Here is a 26929-nt window from a genome sequence, read left to right as displayed (position 1 = left end):
TTGTCCAGATGCTCTCCTACTGAAACCTGCTCTGCTTGCCCCACTTCATTTCCCGGAAACAAATCTAGCACTGCTTCCTTCCTCATTGGGCTGGAAATATGGTGATCCAGAAAGTTCTCCTGCACACATTTCAGGATTTCCTCCCCTTCCTTGCCCTTTACACTGCGTGTTTCCCAGTCTATATTAGGATAATTGAGGTCCCCCATTATCACTACTCTATTGGTTTTGCATCTCTCTGAAATCTGCTGCAGATTTGCTCATCTATCTCCTTCCCACTATTTGGAGGTCTATAGTAAATACCTGACAGAGTAACAGCTCCTTTTCTGCTCCGTAACTCTAACCAAAAAAGATCCAGTTTTTGGTCCCTCTAACACATTGTCCTTTTCCCGGACTGTGACCATATCCCTAATGAGTATTGCTACCCCTCCTCCTTTTTTCGCTTCCCTATCTCTCCTGAATAAGTTGTAGCCAGGAATATTCAGCTCCCATTCCTGTCCTTGCTTGAGTCAAGTCTTCATGTGGCAACTTGAGCCGCAGCTCACCAAGCTTATTGGTCACGCTCCGTGCATTTACACACATTCACTCCAAGACCGGCTTAATCCACTCTACATCCAGGATAATCCTGGAGGCGAAGAACAACCCCAGGCTACTGTTTTCCACCACAACCCGACTCCTCCGTCCCCCCCGCCACCCCGGCAAGGTCATCTCCTCCAACCTTCACTGCGAGGAGATGCTGGATTTCCTTGAATCCAAGATCAAGGGAATTCGCTCCGCAGTCACTTCCCCTCCAACATCCACCAACCCCCCACCCCCTCACTCCCACACTCCGACTGCTACCCATCCTCCCCTACTCACTTTTGTACCCGTTTCCCCACCCTCTGTCACCAAACTCATCCTATCCCTGAAACCAACCACCTGCTCCCTTGACCCCATCCCCACTCCACTCCTTATCTCCCAGCTCCACTTTCTTGCCCCACATATCACCGACATCGTCAACCTGTCCCTCTCCTCTGGCTCTGTCCCCATTCCCTTAAAAACTGCCACCATCACGCCCACCCTGAAAAAACCCTCCCTTGATGCGTCGCAGCTATCAAGCTACCGGCCCATCTCCAACCTCCCCTTTCTCTCCAAGGTCCTGGAAAGAGTTGTCGCCTCCCAACTGCGCTCTTTCCTTTCCACCCATTCTCTTTTCGAACCCCTTCAGTCAGGTTTCCGTGCTGCCCATAGCACAGAAACTGCCCTGGTCAAGGTCACCAATGATATCCTGACCATCTGTGACCAGGGCTCCCTCTGCCTCCTCGTCCTCCTCGACCTATCGGCAGCATTCGATACGGTCGACCACGCTATCCTCCTCCACCGCTTGTCCTCCCACCTCAACCTTCAAGGCACTGTCCTTGAGTGGTTTAGGTCGTACCTTTCTCACCGTCTTCACTTTGTCTCGACGAATGGCTTCTCCTCCACCCCCCGCACTGTCTCATGTGGTGTCCCTCAGGGCTCTGTCCTCGGTCCCCTCCTCTTCACCCTCTATATGCTCCCCCTTGGTGACATCATCCGCAGACATGGAGTTAACTTCCACATGTATGCGGATGACACCCAACTCTACCTTTCCTCCTCTACTCTCAACTCCACGACCACCGATGTCCTGACAGCTGCCTGTCCGACATCGAGTCCTGGACGAGAGACAACTTTCTTCAGCTCAACGTGCGAAAAACCGAGGCCCTCCTGATTGGCTCACGTCAGCGCCTCCGCACCTCAGGCGCCGACACCATCAGCATCCAAGGCTGCACTCTCCACCTCTCAAAGCCAGTCAGGAACCTCGGTGTTCTGTTCGACCCTGAGCTGTCCTTTCTCCCTCACATCCGCACCACAACTGGCACCGCCTTCCATCACCTCCGGAACATCGCCAGACTACGGCACTCCCTCACCCCACGCGGCTGAAACCCTGGTCCATGCCTTTGTCACCTCAAGGCTGGACTATGGGAACTCTCTCCTCGCCGGCCTTCCCGGCCCTCCCTCCACACTGCAGGTCATTCAGAACTCTGCAGCTCGTGTACTGTCCCGCACCAGGCTTCGGGACCACATCACTCCCACCCTCACCCTCGCTCGCCCCCACTGGCTCCCCATCCCCCAGAGGATCGAATTCAAGATCCTCATCCTCACCTACAAGGCCATTCACGGCCTCGCTCCCTCCTACCTCTCTGACCTACTATCCCCCTACCTACCTGCCCGTACCCTCCGTTCCTCCGGCTCCACGTCCCCCGCCCCAATCGCGCTACCATCGGTGGTCGGGCCTTCAGCCTCTCAGCCCCGAGGCTCTGGAACTCCATCCCCCAGTCCCTTCGCCTTGCTTCCTCCCTCTCCTCCTTCAAGGCCGGTCTCAAAACCTTTCTCTTTGACCGAGCCTTCAGCTCCCCTCTCGACTCTCTTCCCCCTCCTCGCTCCCTCCCTTCCCTCCCCTCACCCTGACCATTTCCCCCCTCCTCGCTCCCTCCCTTCCCTCCCCTCACCCTGACCATTTCCCCCTGCTCGGATCATGACCCAACTGTGCAGCGCCTTGGGACGTCCTCCTGACGTGAAAGGCGCTTTATAAATGGAATCTTGTTGTTGTTGTTGTTGTATTTCTCCCCTGTCTCTTTCCACTTTTTGCTGGATTATTCCTTGTTTCATTTCTATTTGTCTCTCCTCATCCACTATGTAACTCGTTCCCCCTCCCTGATGCTACATTCTGATCCCCATCCCCCCTTGAAATCGTTTCCCCACAGCATTTGTTATCCTTATTACAATGACATTGGCCCCAGCCCTGCTCAGGTGTAACCCATCCCTCATGAACAGGTCCCATCTGCCCCAGAAGTGGTCCCAGTGGTTTAGAAACCTGAAGCCCTCCTTCCTGCACCATTTCTCAACCAGATATTCATGCGTTTGATGCTCCCAGTTTGGTGTTCACTTGCATAAGGCATTGGGAGTAATCCCGAAATCACCACCATTGAGGTCCTGCTCTTTAGCTTCGTCTGATATTCTCCCTATAAGGCCTCAGCCCTTTTATCATCTACATCATGGATCCCGACATGGACCACAACTTCCGGATTTTTCCCTACCCCTTGTAGGATATTTTGTACCCATTCCGTGAAGTCATGCACCCTGGCCCCAGGGAGGCAGCATACCTGGTGCGAGTCCTGTCTTTTATGGCAGAAACGCCTGTCTATCCCTTTAACTGTTGTATCCCCGATAACAACAGCGTTGGCCTTTTTCCCTTTGTTCCCCTGAACATCTATTACCTTCTGACTCTTCTCGCTAGAGACGTCCTCATCGGTATCTAATACTGAGACCGGTTTCTGAGTGCCACACTCAGGGGATTTCTGTACTGCCTGTTCTTTATTTGCTCCATTTCGGAGAGTCACCCTTCTTCTGAGCCCTCTGTGTAGCTGGGGTGACCACCTCCTGAAAAGTTCGATCCATAAATTCTTCAGCCTCCCATATCCTATGTAGTGACTGTAGCCTCTCCTCAAGCTCAGCGACCCTGAGCTCAAGCAGCCGGAAGCACTTCCTACACACGTTTGTCCAGAACACATGAACCACCCTAGAGTCCCCACATTGCACACAGTGTGCATGGAATGGGTCTCAGCTGCCCTGCCAGGTTTTCAGACATATTTTGCAATATTTTTCCCCACCATTTTGGGGTAAATAGGTAAAAACAAGTTATTTTACCCCTTTTATTCCCTTGCTCACACTTCTTATATACTCAACACCTACCGCCACAGGAATGTGACCTTTTGTGCAGGCTCTTGGGGGTTTTGTTTCTCCTTTACAAGTTCTCACCTGCACCGAATTCCCCCTCTGCAACCAATTCTCATTCTCACCTAATTCCCAAACAGAATTCTCGCTCAAGTGAGGCTCTCGCAAGTCTTCCCCTTTATATAGGACTCAAAAGCACTCAGTCTCCACTGGTCAGCAACTGAATTAATCCCCGACACCTGGTCTATGATTAATTGCGAATTGACTTGTTTACCTGCTTCCATATAAGGTTGCCCCTCCCTCAGCAAAAATTTTCTGCTCTTTGGCTGAATGAAAGTTCTCTTTTGCAGCTCCTCTGGTAGCTCTCTTGCTCTCTGGTAGCTCTCTTGCTGAAGAGTTCCCATGCTCACCTAATTCCCAAACAGAATTCTCACTCTGTTTCTCCTCACTCCGTTCCCTCCTCACGCTCCTGGGCTTTCTGCTCCCGGCAATAACCGACATGATTTATACCTCACCATAAAGGTCTTACCGGGGGGAGTAACATGGGCATATGGTCTCCTGTCGTTGGTGAGCTATATTTAAAAAATGCTTTAATTAAGCCCCAAAATATGCAGAACTAAATGTACCCGTTGCAGCTATGCTTACAACCAAAGGATCCAATACTCTACGTCAATTGGTCACTACGTTATTGGCGGACCCACACATTTGGCTTTATTAGTATAGATGTCTCTCTCTAGAAGGTTGTGTGATTTCCTCCATCCCTACTTTGTTGCAAAATACTTGCCGACATTGTAGTTTTATTAGTATAGATACGTTATAGATACAACAACAACAACAAGATTCCATTTATAAAGCGCCTTTCACGTCAGGAGGACGTCCCAAGGCGCTGCACAGTTGGGTCATGACCCGAGCATTGGGGGGGGGAAATGGTCAGGGTGAGGGGAGGGAAGGGAGGGAGCGAGGTGGGGGGAAATGGTGAGGGGAGGGAGTGAGGGGAGGGAAGGGAGGGAGCGAGGAGGGGGAAGAGAGTCGAGAGGGGAGCTGAAGGCTCGGTCAAAGAGAAAGGTTTTGAGACCGGCCTTGAAGGAGGAGAGGGAGGAAGCGGCGAAGGCACTGGGGGATGGAGTTCCAGAGCCTCGGGGCTGAAGGCCCGACCACCGATGGTAGGGCGGTTGGGGCGGGGGATGTGGAGCAGACCGGTGCCGGAGGAACGGAGGGTACGGGCAGGTAGGTAGGGGGATAGTAGGTTGGAGAGGTAGGAGGGAGCGAGGCCATGAATGGCCTTGTAGGTGAGGATGAGGATCTTGAATCAATCCTCTGGGGGATGGGGAGCCAGTGGAGGCGAGCGAGGGTGGGTGTGGTGTGGTCGCGGTGTCTGGTGCGGGACAGTACACGAGCTGCAGAGTTCTGAATGACCTGCAGTGTGGAGGGAGGTGGCGGGAAGGCCGGCGAGGAGAGAGTTCCCATAGTCCAGCCTTGAGGTGACAAAGGCGTGAACCAGGGTTTCAGCAGCGTGAGGGGTGAGGTAATGACGTAGTCTGGCGATGTCTGGCGTTATAGATACGTTATACAACGATAGGAGATACCCCCCAAAAAAATGCCTATGACACTCCCCCATGCAAAACCTTTCCGATGAGATATAAATAAGTCTCTTACGGCAATCGTTATTGTGTTATTGGCGGACACACAGACAGACAATTAATTTTTATTAGTATAAGATGCATGGTATTCTGCAACAAAGTAGCGACAGAGGAAATCACACACCTTTCCAGAGATACATCTATACTAATAAAGTCCAAATGTGTGTCTGCCAATACCGTAATAAATGATTGAGGTAGACATGATTTATACCTCATCGGAACGGTCTTGCATCTGGGAATGACATGGGCATATCTGTTTTTGGGTATCTCCTATAATTCATGAGTTATGACCTAAAATGTATTTTGGTTTTGAATTTTTCGCTCCAGTTACACCTGGTTGCCACATCGGCTGACCGTGGCGCTGTGGCATCCTGCGTTATAGTCAAGTGGCGGCAGGAACAAAATAAAGAACACAAGACAAAGCTAAGCCGTGGCAACAACAGTGAAATTACATTTTTAAAGCACCTTTCACGTCAGGAGGACGTCCCAGTGATTATAATTTATACATTTATATTCATCATTATAAAGATGCCGAAGCGAAAATCAAACCTTTGAAGGATAAGTAAAAATACTAGACAAAAGAGAGACGGCCCATCAAATGAAACTGAAGAACAAAGAACAGCACAGCTGCACTTCAGTGCTGAAAGGGCTGCAACAGCACGCTAAAATGAGTTGCCCACTCAAAGAACAACTTGGGCAAAATGAGTCCTCCCACAGGAGTCCTCCGAGATAAGTATAGATAAAGATTAAATGTCTGTGTGTCAATCTACATTCCATATTGGATCCTTTGGTTGCAAGCACAGCTGCAATGGGTGCCGCTAGTAATCTATAACACTGTGCATTTATAACCACCTTTCCTGTAAGATAGCGTAACAGAATAATCTTACTTGATAGGAATTCCAGCATGGGGATAGCCATGGTGAGTGTGGCAGAGATATGGGTCAGCTTGAGAATAATGCCAGGAAGGAGCTTCACCATGATATCCGGCATTTCAATGATGCACATTGTCAGCGTTACCACACACTGTTTGGCACACCGGTAGATGAGTCCAGTATCGAGGCAGTGAATCAGCTCACGCTGAGAAAGAATAAAGATAATATTATCACTAGACCCTAAATACGGAACTTGCACCACGGTCCAGGACTAAAACCAGCGAGCTCCTGGTCCGTACGCTGCAGCTCTATCCAATGCATTATTGGACTTTTAAGACTAGGTGTAATTTGGAGCCTTCCTATGCCTCTGTCATTGTGCTCAGTGTTACCTGTCTTGCTTGATCCAGATAACCATGGTAAGATGTGATAGCTGTCAGTACAGGGACAGCAGCCAACTGCACATCTGTGCGAGAGAAACCATCTGGGGTATGATGTAACCTCTCTGGCAGGTGACGGTCTGTAACCTGGGGAGAAAATAAAACATCAGAAACATAAATACACTGAGTGGGAGGAATCCCTGCTCACTATAGTGAGCTCACTATAATCAAACACAAGTTACTTAAAGAGCAACAATCTCATCTCTGATATCAATTACACAAGAGCTATAAAACAAATCTCTCAAACACTGGATTTGGTGTCATCCTTAACGCTATTAAATTAGTAAAAATAATAATCCTTGAATTTGATATTGCGCTTCATCACATCATTGAGACATCTCAAAACTCTTCACAGAATATACTGTAAAGTGAATCAACTGTATATTTTGTGGGCAAAACATTATGATCCTATTTCGAAATGATGTGTCGTGCTGTGTGCTGTGTTCTGTGATGTACTGATTACCATGCTGCAGAGGGCAGTGCAGAGTCGATCCATGCTGCACGGAGAAGTCAGTATGAGTGCTTTGTATTTCAGTAATTCAGGAAGTTTATCCAGCACAAGCTTCAGCACTTTCCAGTCAGTCTCCTGCACATGAAGGCAACAGTTCACAGTGAAAGCAGGAAGTCGATTATTGCAGAGATAATTTATATCAGGCACACAAAAATGTTCAATGGTCCCAAGTACATTTCACCCAGGCTTTCCTCACTTCTATCAATTCAAGGAGGTTTACAACTTAGCTCAGTAGGAAATGGAATTGAACAGAACTGAATCACGTACATTACTGAAGCGATCTGAATTGCAATAATGCGTTAACTTCCACATGTATGCGGATGACACCCAACTCTACCTTTCCTCCTCTACCCTCAACTCCACGACCCCCGATGTCCTGACAGCTGTCTGTCCGACATCGAGTCCTGGACGAGAGATAACTTTCTTCAGCTCAACGTGCGCAAAACTGAGGCCCTCCTGATTGGCTCACGTCAGCGCCTCCGCACCTCAGGCGCTGACAGCATCAGCATCCAAGGCCGCACTCTCTACCTCTCAAAGCCATCAGGAACCTCGGGGTTCTGTTCAACCCTGAGCTGTCCTTACTCCCTCATATCCGCACAACTGGCACCGCCTTCCATCACCTCCGGAATGTCGCCAGACTACGGCACTACCTCACCCCTCACGCAGCTGAAACTCTGGTCCACGCCTTTGTCACCTCAAGGCTGGACTATGGGAACTCTCTCCTCGTCGGCCTTCCCGGCCCTCCCTCCACACTGCAGGTCATTCAGAACTCTGCAGCTCGTGTACTGTCCCGCACCAGACACCGCGACCACATCACTCTCGCCCTCGCCCTCGCTCGCCTCCACTGGCTCCCCATCCCCCAGAGGATCGAATTCAAGATCCTCATCCTCACCTACAAGGCCATTGACGGCCTCGCTCCCTCCTACCTCTCCGACCTACTATCCCCCTACCTACCTGCCCGTACCCTCCGTTCCTCTGGCTCCGGTCTGCTCCACATCCCCCGCCCCAACCGCCCTACCACCGGTGGCCGGGCCTTCAGCCTCTCAGCCCCGAGGCTCTGGAACTCTGGAACCCCAGTGCCTTCGCCGCTTCCTCCCTTTCCTCCTTCAAGGCCGGTCTCAAGACCTTTCTCTTTGACCGAGCCTTCAGCTCCCCTCTCGACTCTCTACCCCCTCCTCGCTCCCTCCCCTCACCCTGACCATTTCCCCCCAATGCTCGGGTCCTGACCCAACTGTACAGCGCCTTGGGACGTCCTCCCGACATGAAAGGCGCTCTATAAATGGAAACTTGTTGTTGTTGTTGTTGTTAAGTGGCACCACAAAATACTTTCAGAAGAGGCATATTTGCCTGCTTGGTGGGGGTTATAAAAGAGCACGTTTCAATAATCTGGCCTTGTACCACTGACATTGACTGCATAACAAAAGTCACTTGTAAGAAAAGAAAATCAAACCCTTTGTTGAATATGTTGCACTGAGACAGGGCTATAATGTTTTCTGTTTACAGCAGTCAGAATTAGGGAAATATTTTGTCCTCGAATGAGCAATTGCACCAACCACAAAGGTTGGTTCATGTATTTGACCCAGATCCATCTACGAATTGTGTAATGCATGTTATTCTGGGGGTTCCTATGGAGTTCACAACAGCACAAAAAGTAATAAGTAATAATCCTTTAATTTGATAGAAGAGCACAATAAGTAGCTTCTGCACTGAATCAGTCTCACATCTTGACTAGCTACAGCAATTGCACAATAGCAAGAGCCGATAGGCAGAAGAGTGTCACTTGAATCAATTGAATGCATTTTTTGTAGTGTCTATACTGTTGAAACGTCTCAAAGTGCTTCATAGCAATTAGTCACATTCAGTGACTTACCTCTAGGCAAATGTGACAGTCATTTTGTACACAGCAATGCCCCACAAACAAACAATAGGCATGAGGCAAATGACCAATTAATTTGCAGGACTGTGCATCAAGACACTAGCTATATAAATTACCAAAGCAATGGTAATGGTACTCCACAACCTATTTTTCTTAAAACTCTTAGTAGCACCTTTTACTACTTTACTGACAGAGTGACAGAACTTGGTAAATAAATAATAATCATAAAGAATTCTTGCATTTGATATAAGGCCTTATCATGTATTGTAAAGTGAATTGACTATATATTTTGTGGGCGAAACAAAGAAATACAGTGTAATTTTTGGTATGCTTTGGTATTTTGTATGGGAAATAAACCCTTTCACTTACGTTTTTAAGGCATTGCAGGATAGCACTGAACGCCAGAGAGAAAGGCAGGTAACCCATGCGGATTGTAGTACTCTGCAATGAGGCAGGACTTCCCACTGGTGGAGAAACTGTACCTGGTCCCTTTTTCTCTGATCCTCTCTTCTCAGGTTCACTAAATAAAGAAATTCAGGCAGGTGTTGAAAATGGAAGAAGAAACAAAATGCATAGTTGAAACCATGCATTCACACAAATTGTGCTTCAATCTTCCAGGGTAACCAACATAGATACACTAATGCATTACAACCAAGCTTGATGTACAACCTTAGCACAGTGATAAATAACAATAATCAATACATTTGATCTCGCATCTTTCACGTCAATGTCTCAAAGCACTTAATTGCATTTACTGTACAAAGCACTTAATTGCATTTACTGTAAAGTGCAGTGACTACATATTTTGCAAACAACTTAAAAGACCGTCCAAGCTTCAATTGCATCACAAACAATAGAGTTCATACGCAGATTTCTAATGGGATTATAATCAGTAAACAATCCTTGCATTTGATATGGTCACATTGTTAAAATGTCTCATAGCGCTTCACAGGATTTTTATAGTGAAGTGCAGTGAATGAGTATTTGCAGGCGAACACAGCAGCCAATTTGCACACGGCAATGTCCCATAAATAGACATGAGGAAAATTACCAATTTTTGTTATCCTGAGGACTGTTAGCCAGGACACTGTGAATGGTGCCATGGGATCTTCAATCTTAATAAGGCATCTGAAAGGGGAATCACTCGTTTCAGTAATCAATTCATGGGGACGCCACTCCAAAAATCAAGTTGAATTGACATGGGATCTCTGGAATTCCTCGATGCCGGTTGAATAAACTTGCATTTCCCTATTGTGAAATCCCACTAGAAACTGTCAGACATTTAGCGCCCAACACACAAATAGGTCATCTGCTGAGGGTCATTAAGAAGTACAATAATTTGTAGTCAAATAACACCTTTCACGCAAGGCAGCGTCTCAGAGGATTGATTGTCAGCACCAAGTAGGTTGTTTGATCAGTGTTACAAAACCCTGCTGGCTGCAACACGTCACTGCTTACCTGCTTCCACAGAGACAATATGGACTAAATCTTACAACTCCATCCTTGTTTGGCACGCCGATACGATATAGTGAGTCCACTCGAAGATGGAGAAGGAAATCAAACACCTATAGCGAGATGTACAGTGAAACTTTGATTACTAGCACCCTGAGATAAAATAGTCAACCCACACACTAGTCGCTCATTCAATATCCCGGCTATTGGGGTACTTTTTAGCTTCGAGATCCTGCACTTTGGATAACTAGTCAACTCTGTTAAGTAGTCATTAAGCTATTTCCGGTAGGGTGAGGAGTTATCAGAGTTTCACTATAGTTTAGGCTATTTAACCAAATGACTGCCATGCAGTATTCGCAGGTTATCACTGCTACACACAATCTCATGAATTTTGGCAACATGAAGCATTACATAACACAATGTAGAGCCCTGCTTGAGGTTAGTGTTTATGTATAATAAACACACATATGTGTATAATATATATTCATATATATATAAATATTATTTGCATTCAGAAACAGGACATCCAGTTATAGAAAGGGTAACATTTGGCTTAGAATTTCAGTACTGGGTAGTTGTGCATTTTTATGAGCTGCATTACCTACCTACCTTTATTCGAATACTGCTTGCAATGGGAGATGTGTACCTCTGCTTGTCGTGTGACTGTATATGTCTTATCAGAAGCTCATAAACCCGACTAGCATGACTGGCAGGTAAGCTGTACAATTTGGTCTAGAAACAAAAACAAATAAAAACACTTCAATGCATCTGCTGCCATCAATTTTTCTTGAATAGCCATGCCCCCTACAGTCCGATTCCACACCCATTCACCTTTAGGAATCTCGTGCTCATTTTCTTTCCATTGGAACTCACAGCTACATACAATTTGGAGTCCTGGAGCTCAGTGCTAAGAGCGCTCACCTTGCAAGCGAGCGACCTGGGTTCGATTCCTGGCAGGGCAAAATCTGGGGCAAGTTTCCTTACTCCACACTCCTAATAATAATCCCGCAGAGAAAAAAATAAATTGGGTCACTTCAATGCACGACTGTTTGTGGGGACGCTGCTGTGCACAATTGACAGCTGCTTTTCACCCTCAAATATACAGTCAATTCACTTTACCGTATATTCTGTGAAGCACTTTGAGACGTCTAGAAGACGTGAAAAGAGCTATATCAAATGCAAGGATTATCATCATCATTATTATAACTCTTTTCCCTGTAAAAGTTTACGCAACCTGCACAAAACAAGCCACAGACTGGAAAGTCGAGGGAAATGTAGGTGAGAGTAAAGATGACAGTTGGGTTTTGCAGCGGGTTAAGTATATTGTTTGTCATCTCAAAGACATGCGCCTGAAGCCAATTTGGGTTAATAACATGAACGTCTCGTCTCTATTCATACATTGAATGTTACAGCACCGAGAGAAGGCTAGCCTCTAAACATACTGCAGCAAAGGAGTCCAGCCAGCAACACCCAGCTCCCATTGTTCAATTACTTCATAATACTTTCAGTAGCTGAGCATTCAGCAACTAAGCTCCTAACCTCTGGAACAAGGCTGACCTAAAGAAAGATTTATAAACCTGCAGAATCTCCAGAAGACCCAGGACAGCCGTCTTCACATCTTCCAGCGGAGCTTCAGATGATAAATCACTTTCTACTGCCTCCACAACAACAGAATCAACAAGAGTCCGGTTAACAACCTGCAGGAAGGACATTAGTTTTACTGGACAGATTTAATAATTTCAGTAATGATTGAATGACTTTAGAATTTGTTCTTCAAGCCTTGAATCTCTTTGTTCACATTGCAAATTTCTGGAAAGGTATGAAGTGCCTTTGGGCATTTTAAATATTTGATGACATAAGGTGCTATATCAAATGCAAGGATTATTATTATTAGATTGAGCAGTGTTTTACATTGTATATATCTTAATATTTAACCTGAGACATGTTTAACATTGCAAATGGCCACCAGCATCAATCCTTATTTCACCCAGACACAGAGAGATTGTTTAAGCAGAACAATGAAATATTCTCTTTACGTTAATGTGATCCACATTTCTAGGTCCTGAGGTTAATCACTCCATCATACCTTTTCTATGATGTCCAAGAGATTGTTGAAGTGAGGGGTGTTGCAGTCTTCAGCTAAGTCCACCAGGAGCTGGGTGGCCAATTTCCGCACCATGTGATCTTTATCCTCTGCAGTGTGACCAAGCTGGGGAATCACGATGGACTCGATCAGCTCTTCCTATAGAAGGGGACAATTAATCACCTTTAAATAAGGCACCAACGAATCCAGGAAACTTCTCATCTCTGAATCGAAAGGTCGGGGGTCCAAGCCCCAGCTCAGGACTTTGAACTCAAACTGATCATTCACTTCATGGCTTTGTGGGACACTGTTATGCACAGAATTGCCTGCCATGTTTGTCTACAAAAATACACAGCGATTATAATTTACAGTAATTCCTGTGAAGCAGTTTCAGACCCCATCCTGACTAATAAGTGGCTGAATTTTAATCATGATGATTACTTTCTTTCTTTACCCTTTTTAATATCTCTTTGATTTATATGCCATCTTCAGCACCAAAGGACAGTGATTGCAGCAAGGCTGCATTCTCACTCTGCCAGGAGCATAACTTATTGTTAGATCTCCTCTTTGCTCTCCCAAATGGGGAAATATCTTGCCTGCGCTTAGATTTGGTTGAGACGCAGAGGAGAGGATTAGCTGTACAAAGTGCATCTTTCAAGATTTTTAATATGCTATAAAGCCAGCATTACTTTTCAACTCCCTTCACCCATTGTTCCTCCTTTTTTTTAAGGTTATTACACTTACTTCATACAGCTGTCGATTTATGCTCAAAACAAATGACAAGACATCAAGTGCCTTCTTCCGAATGGTGTTACGATTCTCATTCCTACAGACATGAGGAGGAATGAACAGCAGCACACATTAATATTTCTCCAGTCACTTATATAGAGCCCTTGATGCAGGATAACGTTTCTCAGCTGTACAATAAAGACACCTGTAATACATTACAGCATTGCAATGATATACAACCATGTCTATCAGTGAAACTGAAACTGGGTAATGTTAAAACTGTCAAACAAATGCAAGGAATAAACACAGTCAATGAATTAATTTCAGGTTTAATTAAAGAAATCATTTCCTACCTGAAGAACTTCTCCATCAGTTTCTGGAGATTCTGAAGCCAGCAGTGTTGAGCAGGATGAATGCTCTGAGCTCGGTACGACACAAGCGTGAGGACTGAGCTCTCCTTGATAAACGGAATCAATTAAAAAAACCATAAGACCTTGCCAGAAAGGCTGGCATCGATTTCACATTAGAAAAATCCTCTGTGTTTTTGTCTTCTGTAAAAACGGAGCTAAAGATAATTCACTAGTGAACTTAGCAAATTTGCATGACATGAACACAACTGAAAAGGCGAGTTATATATACATATATATATATATATAAAAAAGTACATTTTGCTATGAAATTTCTTGTGCTGAGTGCAGCAATATTGTGGACATCCAGCAGCGCAAAATCTCATCGGCACAAGGAATTCCTCCCCCCACCCCAATTGTAACAGTGAAAGAATAAACCATTTAAAAGGTGCTATAACACAACTTCATCATCTTAGTCTACAAGGCAATGGCTCCACTGAGCTCTCAGCCTGGATTGCCCTTTGATTTCATAAAAATAAAAGAACACCTTTCTAACTAATCCACGTCTCATTTTCATATGCAGTAAGTTAGTTACTAGTGGAGGATTCTACGTTTATGCCCTGGGAGTGTTCGACCGTAGACACTCTAAAGTAAAGTAGTCCCTAAAGTAAAATAATGTGCAGAGCAAATGAAGTCCTTCTAACAAGAATACCCCTCACAGATCGGACTATGGCTTACCGGTCTTCTGTCAGAGCACTTTTCAATCAGCATGAAGAGCCTCTCATGAGGACCATGGTATCCATTCTGTTCATACAACTCCTCCATAGTAGTTAGCAACTCATGTACAATAATTGATAGCTCTTGGCTACCCAGCATCTGAGACAAAACAAAGCCAGAAAAGCAACGAGTGAATTAAAGGGGATCTCCAACCAACATGACTGAGGATGACAAACTCATGTTCACATGTGAATGAGAAATATTTGAGCTTCAGCACAATATGTGCACAAGTGGCCCAGCCATTTTTATAATGCGACCGATTAAGAACACCCAGATGACAACAACAACAACAACAACAAGATTCCACTTATAGAGCGCCTTTCACGTCAGGAGGACGTCCCAAGGCGCTGCACAGTTGGGTCATGACCCGAGCAGGGGGGAAATGGTCAGGGTGAGGGGAGGGAAGGGAGGGAGAGAGGAGGGGGGAAATGGTCAGGGTGAGGGGAGGGAAGGGAGGGAGCGAGGAGGAGGAAGAGAGTCGAGAGGGGAGCTGAAGGCACGGTCAAAGAGAAAGGCCTTGAGACCGGCCTTGAAGGAGGAAAGGGAGGAAGCAAGGCGAAGGCACTGGGGGATGGAGTTCCAGAGCCTGGGGGCTGAGAGGCTGAAGGCCCGACCACCGATAGTAGGGCGGTTGGGGCGGGGGACGTGGAGCAGACCGGAGCCAGAGGAACGGAGGGTACGGGCAGGTAGGTAGGGGGATAGTAGGTTGGAGAGGTAGGAGGGAGCAAGGCCGTGAATGGCCTTGTAGGTGACATGATATCGTGGAGTCCTGTAGCTCAGTGGTTAGAGCACTGGCTTTGCAAGTGAGAGACCTAATAATAATCCCTCCAAAAACCAAAACAATAATAAATTGGTCATTTTCAATCTACGACTGTTTGTGCAACATTGCTGTGCGCAATTGGCTGCTGTGTTCGCCCACAAATATACAGTCAATTCACTTTACAATGTGTTCTGTGATGCGCTTTGGGATGTCCTCCCGACGTGAAAAGCGCTATATCAAATGCAAGGATTATTATTATTATTATTATGGGTCTGACTGGACCTAAGCTGAAACTTACCTGGATTTGCTGAAGCAATCGCTCGATGATACCCAGTAGCAGTTCCCAAGTTGCCACCTGCAGTTCCTTTCCATACTTTTTGATCAAGCGAGTGACAGACAGGACAATTTCATAGGACACGACTGCATTGGCACTGGACATAGCCTGAAACAAACAAGCATTTGCACAGTGCCTGTAACGTGAATTCTAAAAGAAAAAAAACACTATTTCCATTTATGAAACGTTACAAAGGCTGCCACGAGCAAATTTTGAGATTAAAATGTAAGCGTTCCTACACGAGTACTACTACAACAACAACAAGATTACATTTGTTTAGTGGCTTTCACGTTGGGAGGACGACCCAAGGTGCTGGACAGTGACAGCATTTTAGACCCGAGCTGGGGTCAGGGGTGGAGAAGGGAGGGGAGGGGAAGTGGGGTGACCGATGGAATGGACAAAGAGGAGGGTTTTGAGGCGGACTTGAAGGAGGCTAAGGAGGCGGCGAGGCGGCGTGATTGGGGGATGGAATTCCAGAGGTTGGGGGCAGAGTGGCTGAAAGCTCTCCCACCAATGGTGGGGCGGGTGGGTCGGGGGACGTGGAGCAGGCCGGAGCCGGCTGAGCGGAGGGAATGGGCGGGTTGGTAGGGGGTTAGGAGGTCGCAGAGGTAGGGTGGGGCGAGGCCATGTAGGGCTTTGTAGGTGAGGACCAGGATCTTGTGCACAAGAAGGGAAAAACAGTGAATACTATGCTTTAAGAAAGTGGGGTCTAAACTTACTCTGACAATCTAAGACTTTAATGGAATAGATGAATTTTATCAGTCAGTGACTTTACATCTATGCAAAGTACTTTGGTTAAAATGATGAACCGAAATCCACCTTTTGTTTTTTTACCTTGTAAAAAGAAGGCAAAACCGAGGTTGGAGTATTCTTCAGAGAAAAGAGGCGATGGGCTCCCCAGAGAGCCATTCCAACGAAGAACACTGCACCCCTCAACAGCGCAGCATCATCTGTGTGCACCCTAACAGCAGAGGATGACACAAGGATCAGCACAGGTACTTTATGAATGATAGTTCACAATTTATCAAACAACTGCAAAATGCTCAAAGTAAATTTCCAGCCATTAATAAGTGACTAAAAACTGACAATATAGCCATACTTGTCCTCCATAATGCGGCACATTGTGTAGATCGCACTGTGTCCTAGATGAGTTCCTAAGACTTTGCGCATCAGCTAGAAAAGGAATAAACAGTGAGGCTTTAATGCAGATATTTCAATAACACCAGGTTCTACAGGTTCAGAGAACAACAGGGAATTACATAGAATGGCATGGCACAGCATTGGGCCATTTGGCCTCAATGAGTCCAGATAATAAAATACGGATTACGGGCGCAGGGACCAAACAAACAAAATAATAAATATCCTTACATCTGAAACAGCACCCTTCGCGTCGGGATTAGGTTGATATATTCATTTGTGTGGTCACAAGACTATAAACCTTACCTTCCAACAAGACTCACAAAATTCCTTCACATTAACCGTGCGGCACAGTGTAATGATAAATCCTGGCAGAGACTCTGAAGGCAAAGAATTGTAGCAAACAACTGCATCCAGAACTTGCAGAGAGACCTGAATGAGCACAAATATTACAAGTCTTGCACTTTCTCCTATTATATCATTAATTTGCTGTAGTTAACTTGTGCAACTGCAACATGCATTTCAGATCACAATATACTTCTATCATTTTGATACTGCAAAATAGAATCATGGGTTTGAAGCAGCACTTCTAAACAATTGCATTTTCAGTTTTACATAGATGCTCCAAATGAAACATTGTTTTTTTTCACAAAAAACAGCAAGGACAATATCAACCAATTTGAATATTTCTGAAACTCTACTTGTAATGAAATGGAGAGAGAATTCCCTCCCCTTCCCCCCAAAGTAACAAACTAAGGTATGCTTAAAGGTACATCCAACACTGCACCACTCCCCCTGAGACATGCACTAGAGTGCACACAAGTCAGATTACTTTTGTCACACAAGTTGTCAGAGAGAAATATCATCTTCAGTCACCTGAAACACACGCACTTGAACAATAAATTTGCAAACAAATCATACAGCGGATTTACTTCTTCTATGAGAAAAGTTTTAAAACAAAACTAAAAAAAGTGCACTCTGCACTCACCCTATAGATGGAAAGGTGATATAGTACACAGTTCTATGATGTACAGCCGAGAGGGCATGAGAAACAAAATGCCCTCTGCTACCTCTGAAATTCCTGTACATCTGACTTATTGTATGAAAAATTAATAAATAATCCTCGCATCTGATATAGCGCTTTTCGTGTCTTCTAGACATCTCAAAGCGTTTCACAGAATATACTGTAAAATATACTGACTGTATATTTGTGGGCGAAAATATATTGGGTGCCACAAAACGACGCATGGATTTTCTTTTGAATGGTTGTAAAGACTCCACAAAACATTTTGAAGCCATTAAGTGGCCACGCACAAAACACCACAAAATAAAACTGGGGTCAAAAGCCAAAGTGAAATACAAGTCACTGACCTCTATATCTGTTGACACGATGGTCAGATTGCAAAGAATGCAGATTTTACTGCAAAAAACAAAATGATGAATCAAGATGCAATTCAATTCCACACACCTGGAAGGAACGTAGCCCTTGCAAAAAGAAGGGATTCGTTCTCAGCAGCAATAGAAATAACAAGATTTAGNAAAAAAAGTGCAAACAGCATTATGTTAAAACAAAGCAGAGCTCAAAAAAAATTTCAATAACTTAATTTTGCTGAGAGTAGAGCTCCTTCATCTATCACTCTTGACACTTGAATAATACATAAGAAGAGAGACATGAACCAGCATTGATTGAGAAGATTCTAACCTCGTGAATCAGTCAAGCTAAAGTTACTACCAACATTCATATACAATAACATGGTAGCGTTGACTGAATGATCTACTTTGTACTTACTGAACTATCTGACCCACAATCTGATCCAGGTAGCAGCTGTTGAACTTGACCAGATTGACCAAAACTTCCAGAAACTCAGCAGTCAGTCCAATTTCCAAACCAATTTCCAACCAATTGAGGACAAAGGGGGCTAGAACAGCAATGAAATGATGATCAGCTTTTTACATAAAAAAATCTATTTTCAATGGAGAATAACATAATTCGCTGGCACAAAGTAAGATAAATCTGATGACAGGTATCAATGTATAAGACACACACCAATTTATTTAGTTAAGATGGATTCTATTAGCGTAAACACCGCTGAAACATAACTCGGGGTAAGGGCATGTCAAGATTCGGAATGCGATATACAGCGGAGTGAAAAGCTTTGTATCCTGGTTTCTCCCCATCCTGAGCTCACAATCTCAGCCGCATCACTATGAAACAGTGCTAGCTAAGAAATAGTTGTCTTTTACAGAAAGATGAAGGAAAAGGGACACCTCAGTTAGATCCATCTCACCTCCTGTGACCAGATTCAGAGCAGAATTGACAGAAGTCTAGCAACAGTAACATGCCCTCTTGTCTGGATATCTAGACACCCCCTTCCCCTTCCTCCCCCACCCCACTGAAATATAGAAGTGTATTGTTATTGGGCTAAGATAGTTGCCACCATCCAGTGTTGAGGCTCATATGTGAATAATCGGCACTGAGCAAGGTACTGAAGGTGGCCAGAACCACTGGAAAAAACAAAGTCCTTAAGAAAGGAGAAGAAAACTGAAGAAAAAATAGCAGCAAGGAAACATCTATACACCACCTTACAGCGCTCAATAGCTACAAAAAAGGCGTTGACAAAATTAGCACCATTAATGTGGCGAACATCAGCGGATTTAGACCTTAAAAATGTATTTCAGTGTTCAAAAGTGTCTTTTTTAAAGAAACATACACAGGTCTTCTTCCAAATAGATGATGTCCTTTCCATTTTCTGTTAGCGCTTTGAACACCTCGAGTCTCTCGTGCAGGTCGCCAGAGACTGGATAATCTTTGATCACATGAAAGAAGTGTGCGCGAATGGGCCCAAGCCTCTCCCCCTGTATAAGGAAATACACAAATCCTGCACTGATTAAACACAGCTGTGCACTTCTGTAACAACTAGAAAATAACTGACGGAAAACAGTCACAACTCAATTCCAATAATAATAACCCTTACATTTTGATACAGCGCCTTATCATGTCATTTGAAATGTCTCAAAGTGTTTCACTGCAAAATGGAATGACTGTGTATTTTGTGGGCAAAACGCGACATCAGGAATAATCAGTGCTTCTCGTCTAGTTGCAAATGCAAATGTGTAGCTGTTGTTATTGCTCACCTGTCCTTGAACAATAGCCTTCATCAGCTGAAGTACTGCATGTCTGGCCTCTGTAGGCTGTTCATCAGACATCAGGTCATCAACAGCCTGCCACAATGCCTCCACAGCATGCTGCAAAAGCAGAGGTTATCTGGAGTGAGGTTATCTACAGTGAAGCTACAGGGTACAGTCTGTGTCGATATGCAAGGCTACCAAATGTACACAATTAAGTCAGCTCCTTATTCATCATGTAAGAAATCATACTCAAGAACAAGAAATCATGCAAAGCTTCTCTAAAAGCAAAATCAGCCCGCTGTTCCAAATAAAACACCTACAGAAAACATAATCCTAGTATTCCTCAATCACTTAATTTGCAATCTCATTTAAACTTTTGAAGAACGATAGCTGTTTAGCTGCCACAAGAAATATTTGTAATAGTTCAATCTAGAGCGAATTAACAGTTGATAAGTAATGGAAATTGGTAAAGGATTGCACTGTAAATAATACCGCAGCGAAACAGTAAAAGCTACACTAAAGCTATTTAAAAGTACAAATCCAATCTTAATGACTGACAATTCATTAAGTTTATAAACTGAAGTTGGAAGCAGTATCAGAGGCTCATTACAGCGAGTTTAAATGTGAAGAATGTAGTACTCACCTCTTCAAATCTCTTGGTTTTGGCTAGCTCACAAACATAGCTGATGGTCTTTATTCTGCTGTGAAGCCCACACTCTACATTCAAATCCTGAAATAAGACAAGCAACATTGCACTCTCATTGCAGACAGAACAGGGAAAGAATGGCTTTGCAAACGGTTAAGCAAAATCGGGATACTCAACCTTCAGGATTTCAGCTGTGATGATGAACTCTGTCGGCTTGCACTCGGTTTGCTTGGTATTGATCCGAGAACCGATGCCTAAGAGGTTTTTAAACCGCTCGCGTAAGGAGGAGTCTTTGTTTTGTACCTTCGACATGGTAGCTTGGGTTCACCTGTTTTGAACCAAAAGGAATGGCATGCATTTAGTAGGTTGTAAATGCGCCTGGGTGCTATCTGACTGACACAAGTGCCACCTGAAGTGTGGCCCGTTAGCCAAGCACGATTTTGCAATACTCACTTCAACTCTGAAGACCTTTTGTCTTTCACAAAATGCAGCACATTTAAGGATCCTTGAAAATTATAAATACATTATATAAAAGCAATGTTTCATCATGTGTTAATCAAAACAATAACTGTTGGATTAAAGAGAACAGAGTTCAATTTGCAGCGATTTCTTAGCGACTAAATTCATGAATTTAGACTCCAAAACCCCAGCAGAGAATCCAACTGGAAGTGGGGCACATCAACCTAGGTGAACCCATTAAAGATTTTCCGTGGGTCTATCTCAAATACCAACAGAATTCACGATTTGGAACTCGGATTATGTATTGACAAATCCTGCCAGAAAGCTCAGCAGAACGCAGGCAAGATACAGACTCAGCTGGTTTCATTCTGTCTAAAATAGACCCCAATTTTAGTGAAGGTTTGAACAGTTTTCCTCTCACTTTATAAAGATGTGCAATGCAATTTCAAACAGTACTTTGTAACCAAACCTAATTAACCAACCAACCAATTCAGTCAGTCTTCAAATTGTCAAACTATAATGAGAACAGTTTTACTACTTTACTAGAAAGCTCTAATGATTGTCAGTCAATGTGCCGATGACTTCTAAGCTACATCTCCTCCCCTCAAAAAATACCACCTTAGGCAGAATCCACAGTGCAAAGTTACTCACTGCAATTTACAAGTAATGCAGCCTGGGGGAAATATAGCAATTTCATTACAATCTGAAATGGCAGTAAACTTTCAATGTATATGTACAAGTGTACAAATAGAAAATGACTGGGAATAAAGCAATGATTCCACATGTGTGAGTGATTACAATGCACTGGTTGTTTCACTACACATGACTTAACCAGTCAGCTACAGGACGTGATGATTATCCATTGTCACATCGCAGGGTGCCAAGTTTCATACGTTATCCATCATGTTCAATGTGTTTGTTGTCTGATCAAGAAGTAGGTCATCCAACTTATGAAAATAGGATTCATAATCAGGTCAGTGAAGAGGAGAAGCATACTAATATTAGGGAAAATCACAAAAAGGTCTTAGTGTTGTGAGACAGTACCCTATAATTGGTCTGTCCCCTATAATTTTCTTGCTGTGACACTTTCAACCCATTTCCTTCAGCTAAGCTTGGTGAAACCAGTTTGGGGGCGGGACTGCCACAAGTACAGCAACCATGCAAATTGCAGTTACTGCAACACTTCTGCATACCAGAAAAGCAATAGTCATTGCATACTGTATTAATTGGTCACTCAGCTTCTGCGTTTCCTCATTATACCAGGTATTTGGTTGGTTCCCAGGCTATATTTCATAAAATAAGTCTCAAGTCCCTCCTCTTCTACGACACATTCAGCCACCCTCCTACCCCTGCTCTCCACCCTCCCTGCCCTCTCTAATTCTCTCTTAAAAGTTGTTGTCGAATCGGCTTTCAGGCAATGCATTCCAGATCCCAACAACTTCCATATGTATGCGGATGACACCCAACTCTATCTTTCTGCCTCCACCCTCAACTCCAGGCCCACTGCTGTCCTGACAGACTGTCTGTTGCACATCAAGTCCTGGATGAGGGAAAATTTCCTACAGTTGAATGTGAACAAGACTGAGGCCCTCCTGATTGGCTCACACCAGTGCCTCCGCACCTCAGGCTCTGGCAACATCACCCTCCACGGTTGCACACTACAACTCACCAGCCAGTCAGGAACCGAGGTGTCTTGTTCGACCCTCAACTCTCTTTTCTGCCCCACATCCAACCCATGACCCGCTCTGCCTTCCCTCACCTCCGTAACATCGCTCGACTCCACCACTACCTCACCTCTCAGGCCCCTGAAACTCTTGTTCATGCCTTCATCACCTCGACTCGACTATGCAAACGCCCTACTTGTCGGCCTTCCCAACTCCTCCCTCCACAGACTGCAGATAATCCAGAACTCTGCAGTCCGTGTCCTCTCCTGCACCAAACTCCGTGACCCCATCTCCCCCACTCTCACCCCCAGCAAACACCGTGACCCCATCTCCCCCACTCTCGCCCGACTCCATTGGCTCCTTATCCTTCAGAGGATCCAGTTCAAGATCCTGGTCCTCACCTACAAAGCCCTCCATGGCCTCGCCCCACCCTACCTCTGTGACCTCCTAACCCCCGACCAACCCGCCCGTTTGTTCCGCTCAGCCGGCTCCGTCTGCTCCACGTCCCCCGACCCATCCACCCCACCATTGGTGGGAGAGCCTTCAGCCACTCTGCCCCAACCTCTGGAACTCCATCCCCTAATCATTTCACCTCACCGCCTCCTTAGCCTCCTTCAAGTCCCGCCTCAAAACCCTCCTCTTCGACCATTCCATCGGTCACCCCCGTTCCCCTCCCCTCCCTTCTCCCCCCCTGACCCCAGCTCGGGTCTGAAATGCTGTCACTGTCCAGCGCCTTGGGACGTCCTCCCAATTTGAAAAGTGTTATACAAATGTAATCTTGTTGTTGTTGTTGTTGTGTGAAAACATTTTTCCTCACCTCCCCTCTGTTTGTTTTAACAGCTATTTTAAATCAGTGCCCTCGGGATACCGACCCCCCGCCAGTGGGAATAGTTTTTCTCTTTAATTATTACCAGCCCTCGGCTGAAGATATACAAAAATGTACAAACTCCGGAGTTGACCGGATATTTCTCCGGTTGTGCATTTGAGTGCAACCCCCGACCCCCCTCAGTCAGTCAGTCAGTCAGGGAGGGCGACTGTGGCGTCCTCGGGGGATGGGGGGGCTGGTGACCAGTGGCCCCCAGTTCAGCCCCACCCCCGCGGGCAGGTGTGTCAGTTACTGCAGTGACCTCCCTCCTCAATGGCTGACACTCGCACTGATCCTGCCCTCAGCCCAGGCTCGATGGCCGCCAAATCACTCACATCCTCACCGCACCGACCTCTCAGCTCCTCCGTTCTCCTCCCGCTTGACCTCACCTCACCGGAATTGACGTAGGAAAAACTGCTTCCGTCTCGTACTGCGCAGGCGCGCCAGGGTGTGGCCTGCTGGGAGCTGTAGTTCACAGTGTACTGGGACAGCAACACCAGCAACACTCACATCAACACCAACAACACTCACATCAACACCAACACCAGCAACACTCACATCAACACCAACACCAGCAACACTCACATCAACACCAACAACACTCACATCAACACCAACACCAGCAACACTCACATCAACACCAACACCAGCAACACTCACATCAACACCAAAAACACTCACATCAACACCAAAAACACTCACATCAACACCAACAACAATCACTTCAACACCAACTCCACCAACACTCACTTCAACACCAGCAACACTCACACCAACACCAGCAACACTCACACCAACACCAACAACAGTCACTTCAACACCAACACCGGCAACAGTCACTTCAACACCAACACCAGCAACAGTCACTTCAACACCAGCAGCACTCACATCAACAGAAGCAACACTCACATCAACACCAACACCAGCAACAGTCACTTCAACACCAACACCAGCAACAGTCACTTCAACACCAACACCAGCAACACTGAAATCAACACCAACACCAGCAACACTCACATCAACAGCAGCAACACTCACATCAACACCAACACCAGCAACACTCACACCAACACCAGCAACACTCACATCAACACCAACACCAGCAACATTCACATCAACACCAGCAACACTCACATCAACACCAACACCAGCAACAGTCACTTCAACACCAACACCAGCAGCACTCACATCAACACCAGCAACACTCACATCAACACCAACACCAGCAACAGTCACATCAACACCAGCAACATTCACATCAACACCAACACCAGCAACACTCACATCAACACCAACACCAGCAGCACTCACATCAACACCAGCAACACTGACATCAACACCAACACCAGCAACAGTCACTTCAACACCAACACCAGCAACACTCACATCAACACAAACACCAGCAACAGTCACTTCAACACCAACACCAGCAACAGTCACTTCAACACCAACACCAGCAGCACTCACATCAACACCAGCAACATTCACATCAACACCAACACCAGCAACACTCACATCAACACCAAAAACACTCACATCAACACCAGCAACACTCACATCAACACCAGCAACATTCACAACAACACCAACACCACCAACACTCACATCAACACCAGCAACACTCACACCAACACCAGCAACACTGACATCAACACCAACACCAGCAACAGTCACTTCAACACCAACACCAGCAACAGTCACTTCAACACCAACACCAGCAGCACTAACATCAACACCAGCAACATTCACATCAACACCAACACCAGCAACACTCACATCAACAGCAGCAACACTCACATCAACACCAACACCACCAACAGTCACTTCAACACCAACACCAGCAACGGTCACTTCAACACCAACACCAGCAACACTCACATCAACAGCAGCAACACTCACATCAACACCAACACCAGCAACACTCACATCAACACCAACACCAGCAACACTCACATCAACACCAACACCAGCAGCACTCACATCAACACCAACAACACTGACATCAACACCAACACCAGCAACACTCACACCAACACCAACAGCAGCAACACTCACATCAACACCAATACCAGCAACAGTCACTTCAACACCAACACCAGCAGCACTCACATCAACACCAGCAACACTGACATCAACACCAACACCAGCAACAGTCACTTCAACACCAACACCAGCAGCACTCACATCAACACCAGCAACATTCACATCAACACCAACACCAGCAACACTCACACCAACACCAACACCAGCAACACTCACATCAACAGCAGCAACACTCACATCAACACCAAAAACACTCACATCAACACCAAAAATACTCACATCAACACCAACAACAATCACTTCAACACCAACACCACCAACACTCACTTCAACACCAGCAACACTCACATCAACACCAGCAACATTCACACCAACACCAGCAACACTTACACAAACACCAGCAACACTCACATCAACACCAGCAACACTCACATCAACACCAGCAACATTCACACCAACACCAGCAACACTTACACCAACACCAGCAACACTCACATCAACACCAACACCAGCAACAGTCACTTCAACACCAACACCAGCAACACTCACATCAACACCAACACCAGCAACAGTCACTTCAACACCAACATCAGCAACAGTCACTTCAACACCAACACCAGCAACACTCACATCAACACCAGCAACATTCACACCAACACCAGCAACACTTACACCAACACCAGCAACACTCACATCAACACCAACACCAGCAACAGTCACTTCAACACCAACACCAGCAACACTCACATCAACACCAACACCAGCAACAGTCACTTCAACACCAACATCAGCAACAGTCACTTCAACACCAACACCAGCAGTACTCACATCAACACCAGCAACATTCACATCAACACCAACACCAGCAACACTCACATCAACAGCAGCAACACTCACATCAACACCAACACCAGCAACAGTCACTTCAACACCAACAGCAGCAACATTCACATCACCACCAACACCAGCAACACTCACATCAACACCAACACCAGCAATAGTCACTTCAACACCAACATCAGCAACAGTCACTTCAACACCAACACCAGCAGCACTCACATCAACACTAACAACACTGACATCAACACCAACACCAGCAACACTCACACCAACACCAACACCAGCAACACTCACATCAACACCAACACCAGCAACACTCACACCAACACCAACACCAGCAACACTCACATCAACACCAACACCAGCAACACTCACATCAACACCAGCAACACTCACATCAACACCAACACCAGCAACTTTCACATCAACACCAACACCAGCAACACTCACATCAACACCAGCAACACTCACATCAACACCAACACCAGCAACAGTCACTTCAACACCAACACCAGCAACAGTCACTTCAACACCAACACCAGCAGCACTCACATCAACACCAGCAACATTCACATCAACACCAACACCAGCAACAC

General features: G+C 45.6%; 1 protein-coding gene across 8 annotated transcripts in view; it reads right to left on the bottom strand.

Moving 5' to 3' along the window:
* The window catches only part of tsc2 (TSC complex subunit 2), a 49264-nt gene extending 25274 nt beyond the window's left edge, over window positions 1–23990 (bottom strand). For 6 of the 8 annotated variants that reach the window (XM_007910440.2, XM_007910445.2, XM_007910443.2 and 3 more), the window contains exons 1-22: window positions 23786–23990; window positions 20640–20790; window positions 20460–20546; window positions 19823–19933; window positions 19399–19543; window positions 18477–18606; window positions 18059–18107; window positions 16994–17119; window positions 16650–16723; window positions 16385–16511; window positions 15515–15658; window positions 14418–14555; window positions 13686–13789; window positions 13348–13429; window positions 12607–12762; window positions 12098–12217; window positions 11130–11252; window positions 10527–10633; window positions 9438–9588; window positions 7145–7267; window positions 6634–6768; window positions 6260–6449 (exon numbers count right to left, since the gene is read on the bottom strand). In XM_007910440.2, the coding sequence (XP_007908631.1) occupies window positions 6260–6449; window positions 6634–6768; window positions 7145–7267; window positions 9438–9588; window positions 10527–10633; window positions 11130–11252; window positions 12098–12217; window positions 12607–12762; window positions 13348–13429; window positions 13686–13789; window positions 14418–14555; window positions 15515–15658; window positions 16385–16511; window positions 16650–16723; window positions 16994–17119; window positions 18059–18107; window positions 18477–18606; window positions 19399–19543; window positions 19823–19933; window positions 20460–20546; window positions 20640–20774 (2557 nt within the window). In that variant the 5' untranslated portion in view covers window positions 20775–20790; window positions 23786–23990. Of the gene's footprint in view, window positions 1–6259; window positions 6450–6633; window positions 6769–7144; window positions 7268–9437; window positions 9589–10526; window positions 10634–11129; window positions 11253–12097; window positions 12218–12606; window positions 12763–13347; window positions 13430–13685; window positions 13790–14417; window positions 14556–15514; window positions 15659–16384; window positions 16512–16649; window positions 16724–16993; window positions 17120–18058; window positions 18108–18476; window positions 18607–19398; window positions 19544–19822; window positions 19934–20459; window positions 20547–20639; window positions 20791–20915; window positions 20968–23785 lie in introns of all 8 variants that reach the window. The other 2 variants (XM_042340938.1, XM_007910442.2) reach the window with 2 other exon arrangements.
* Window positions 23991–26929: the final 2939 nt, after the last annotated feature.

Source organism: Callorhinchus milii, unplaced genomic scaffold (assembly GCF_018977255.1).
Source record: "Callorhinchus milii isolate IMCB2004 unplaced genomic scaffold, IMCB_Cmil_1.0 Scaffold16, whole genome shotgun sequence".
Classification (NCBI taxonomy): Eukaryota; Metazoa; Chordata; class Chondrichthyes; order Chimaeriformes; family Callorhinchidae; genus Callorhinchus; species Callorhinchus milii.
The sequence above is the reverse complement of the archived record's forward strand: the minus strand, read 5'-3'. Positions and strand labels throughout refer to the sequence as shown.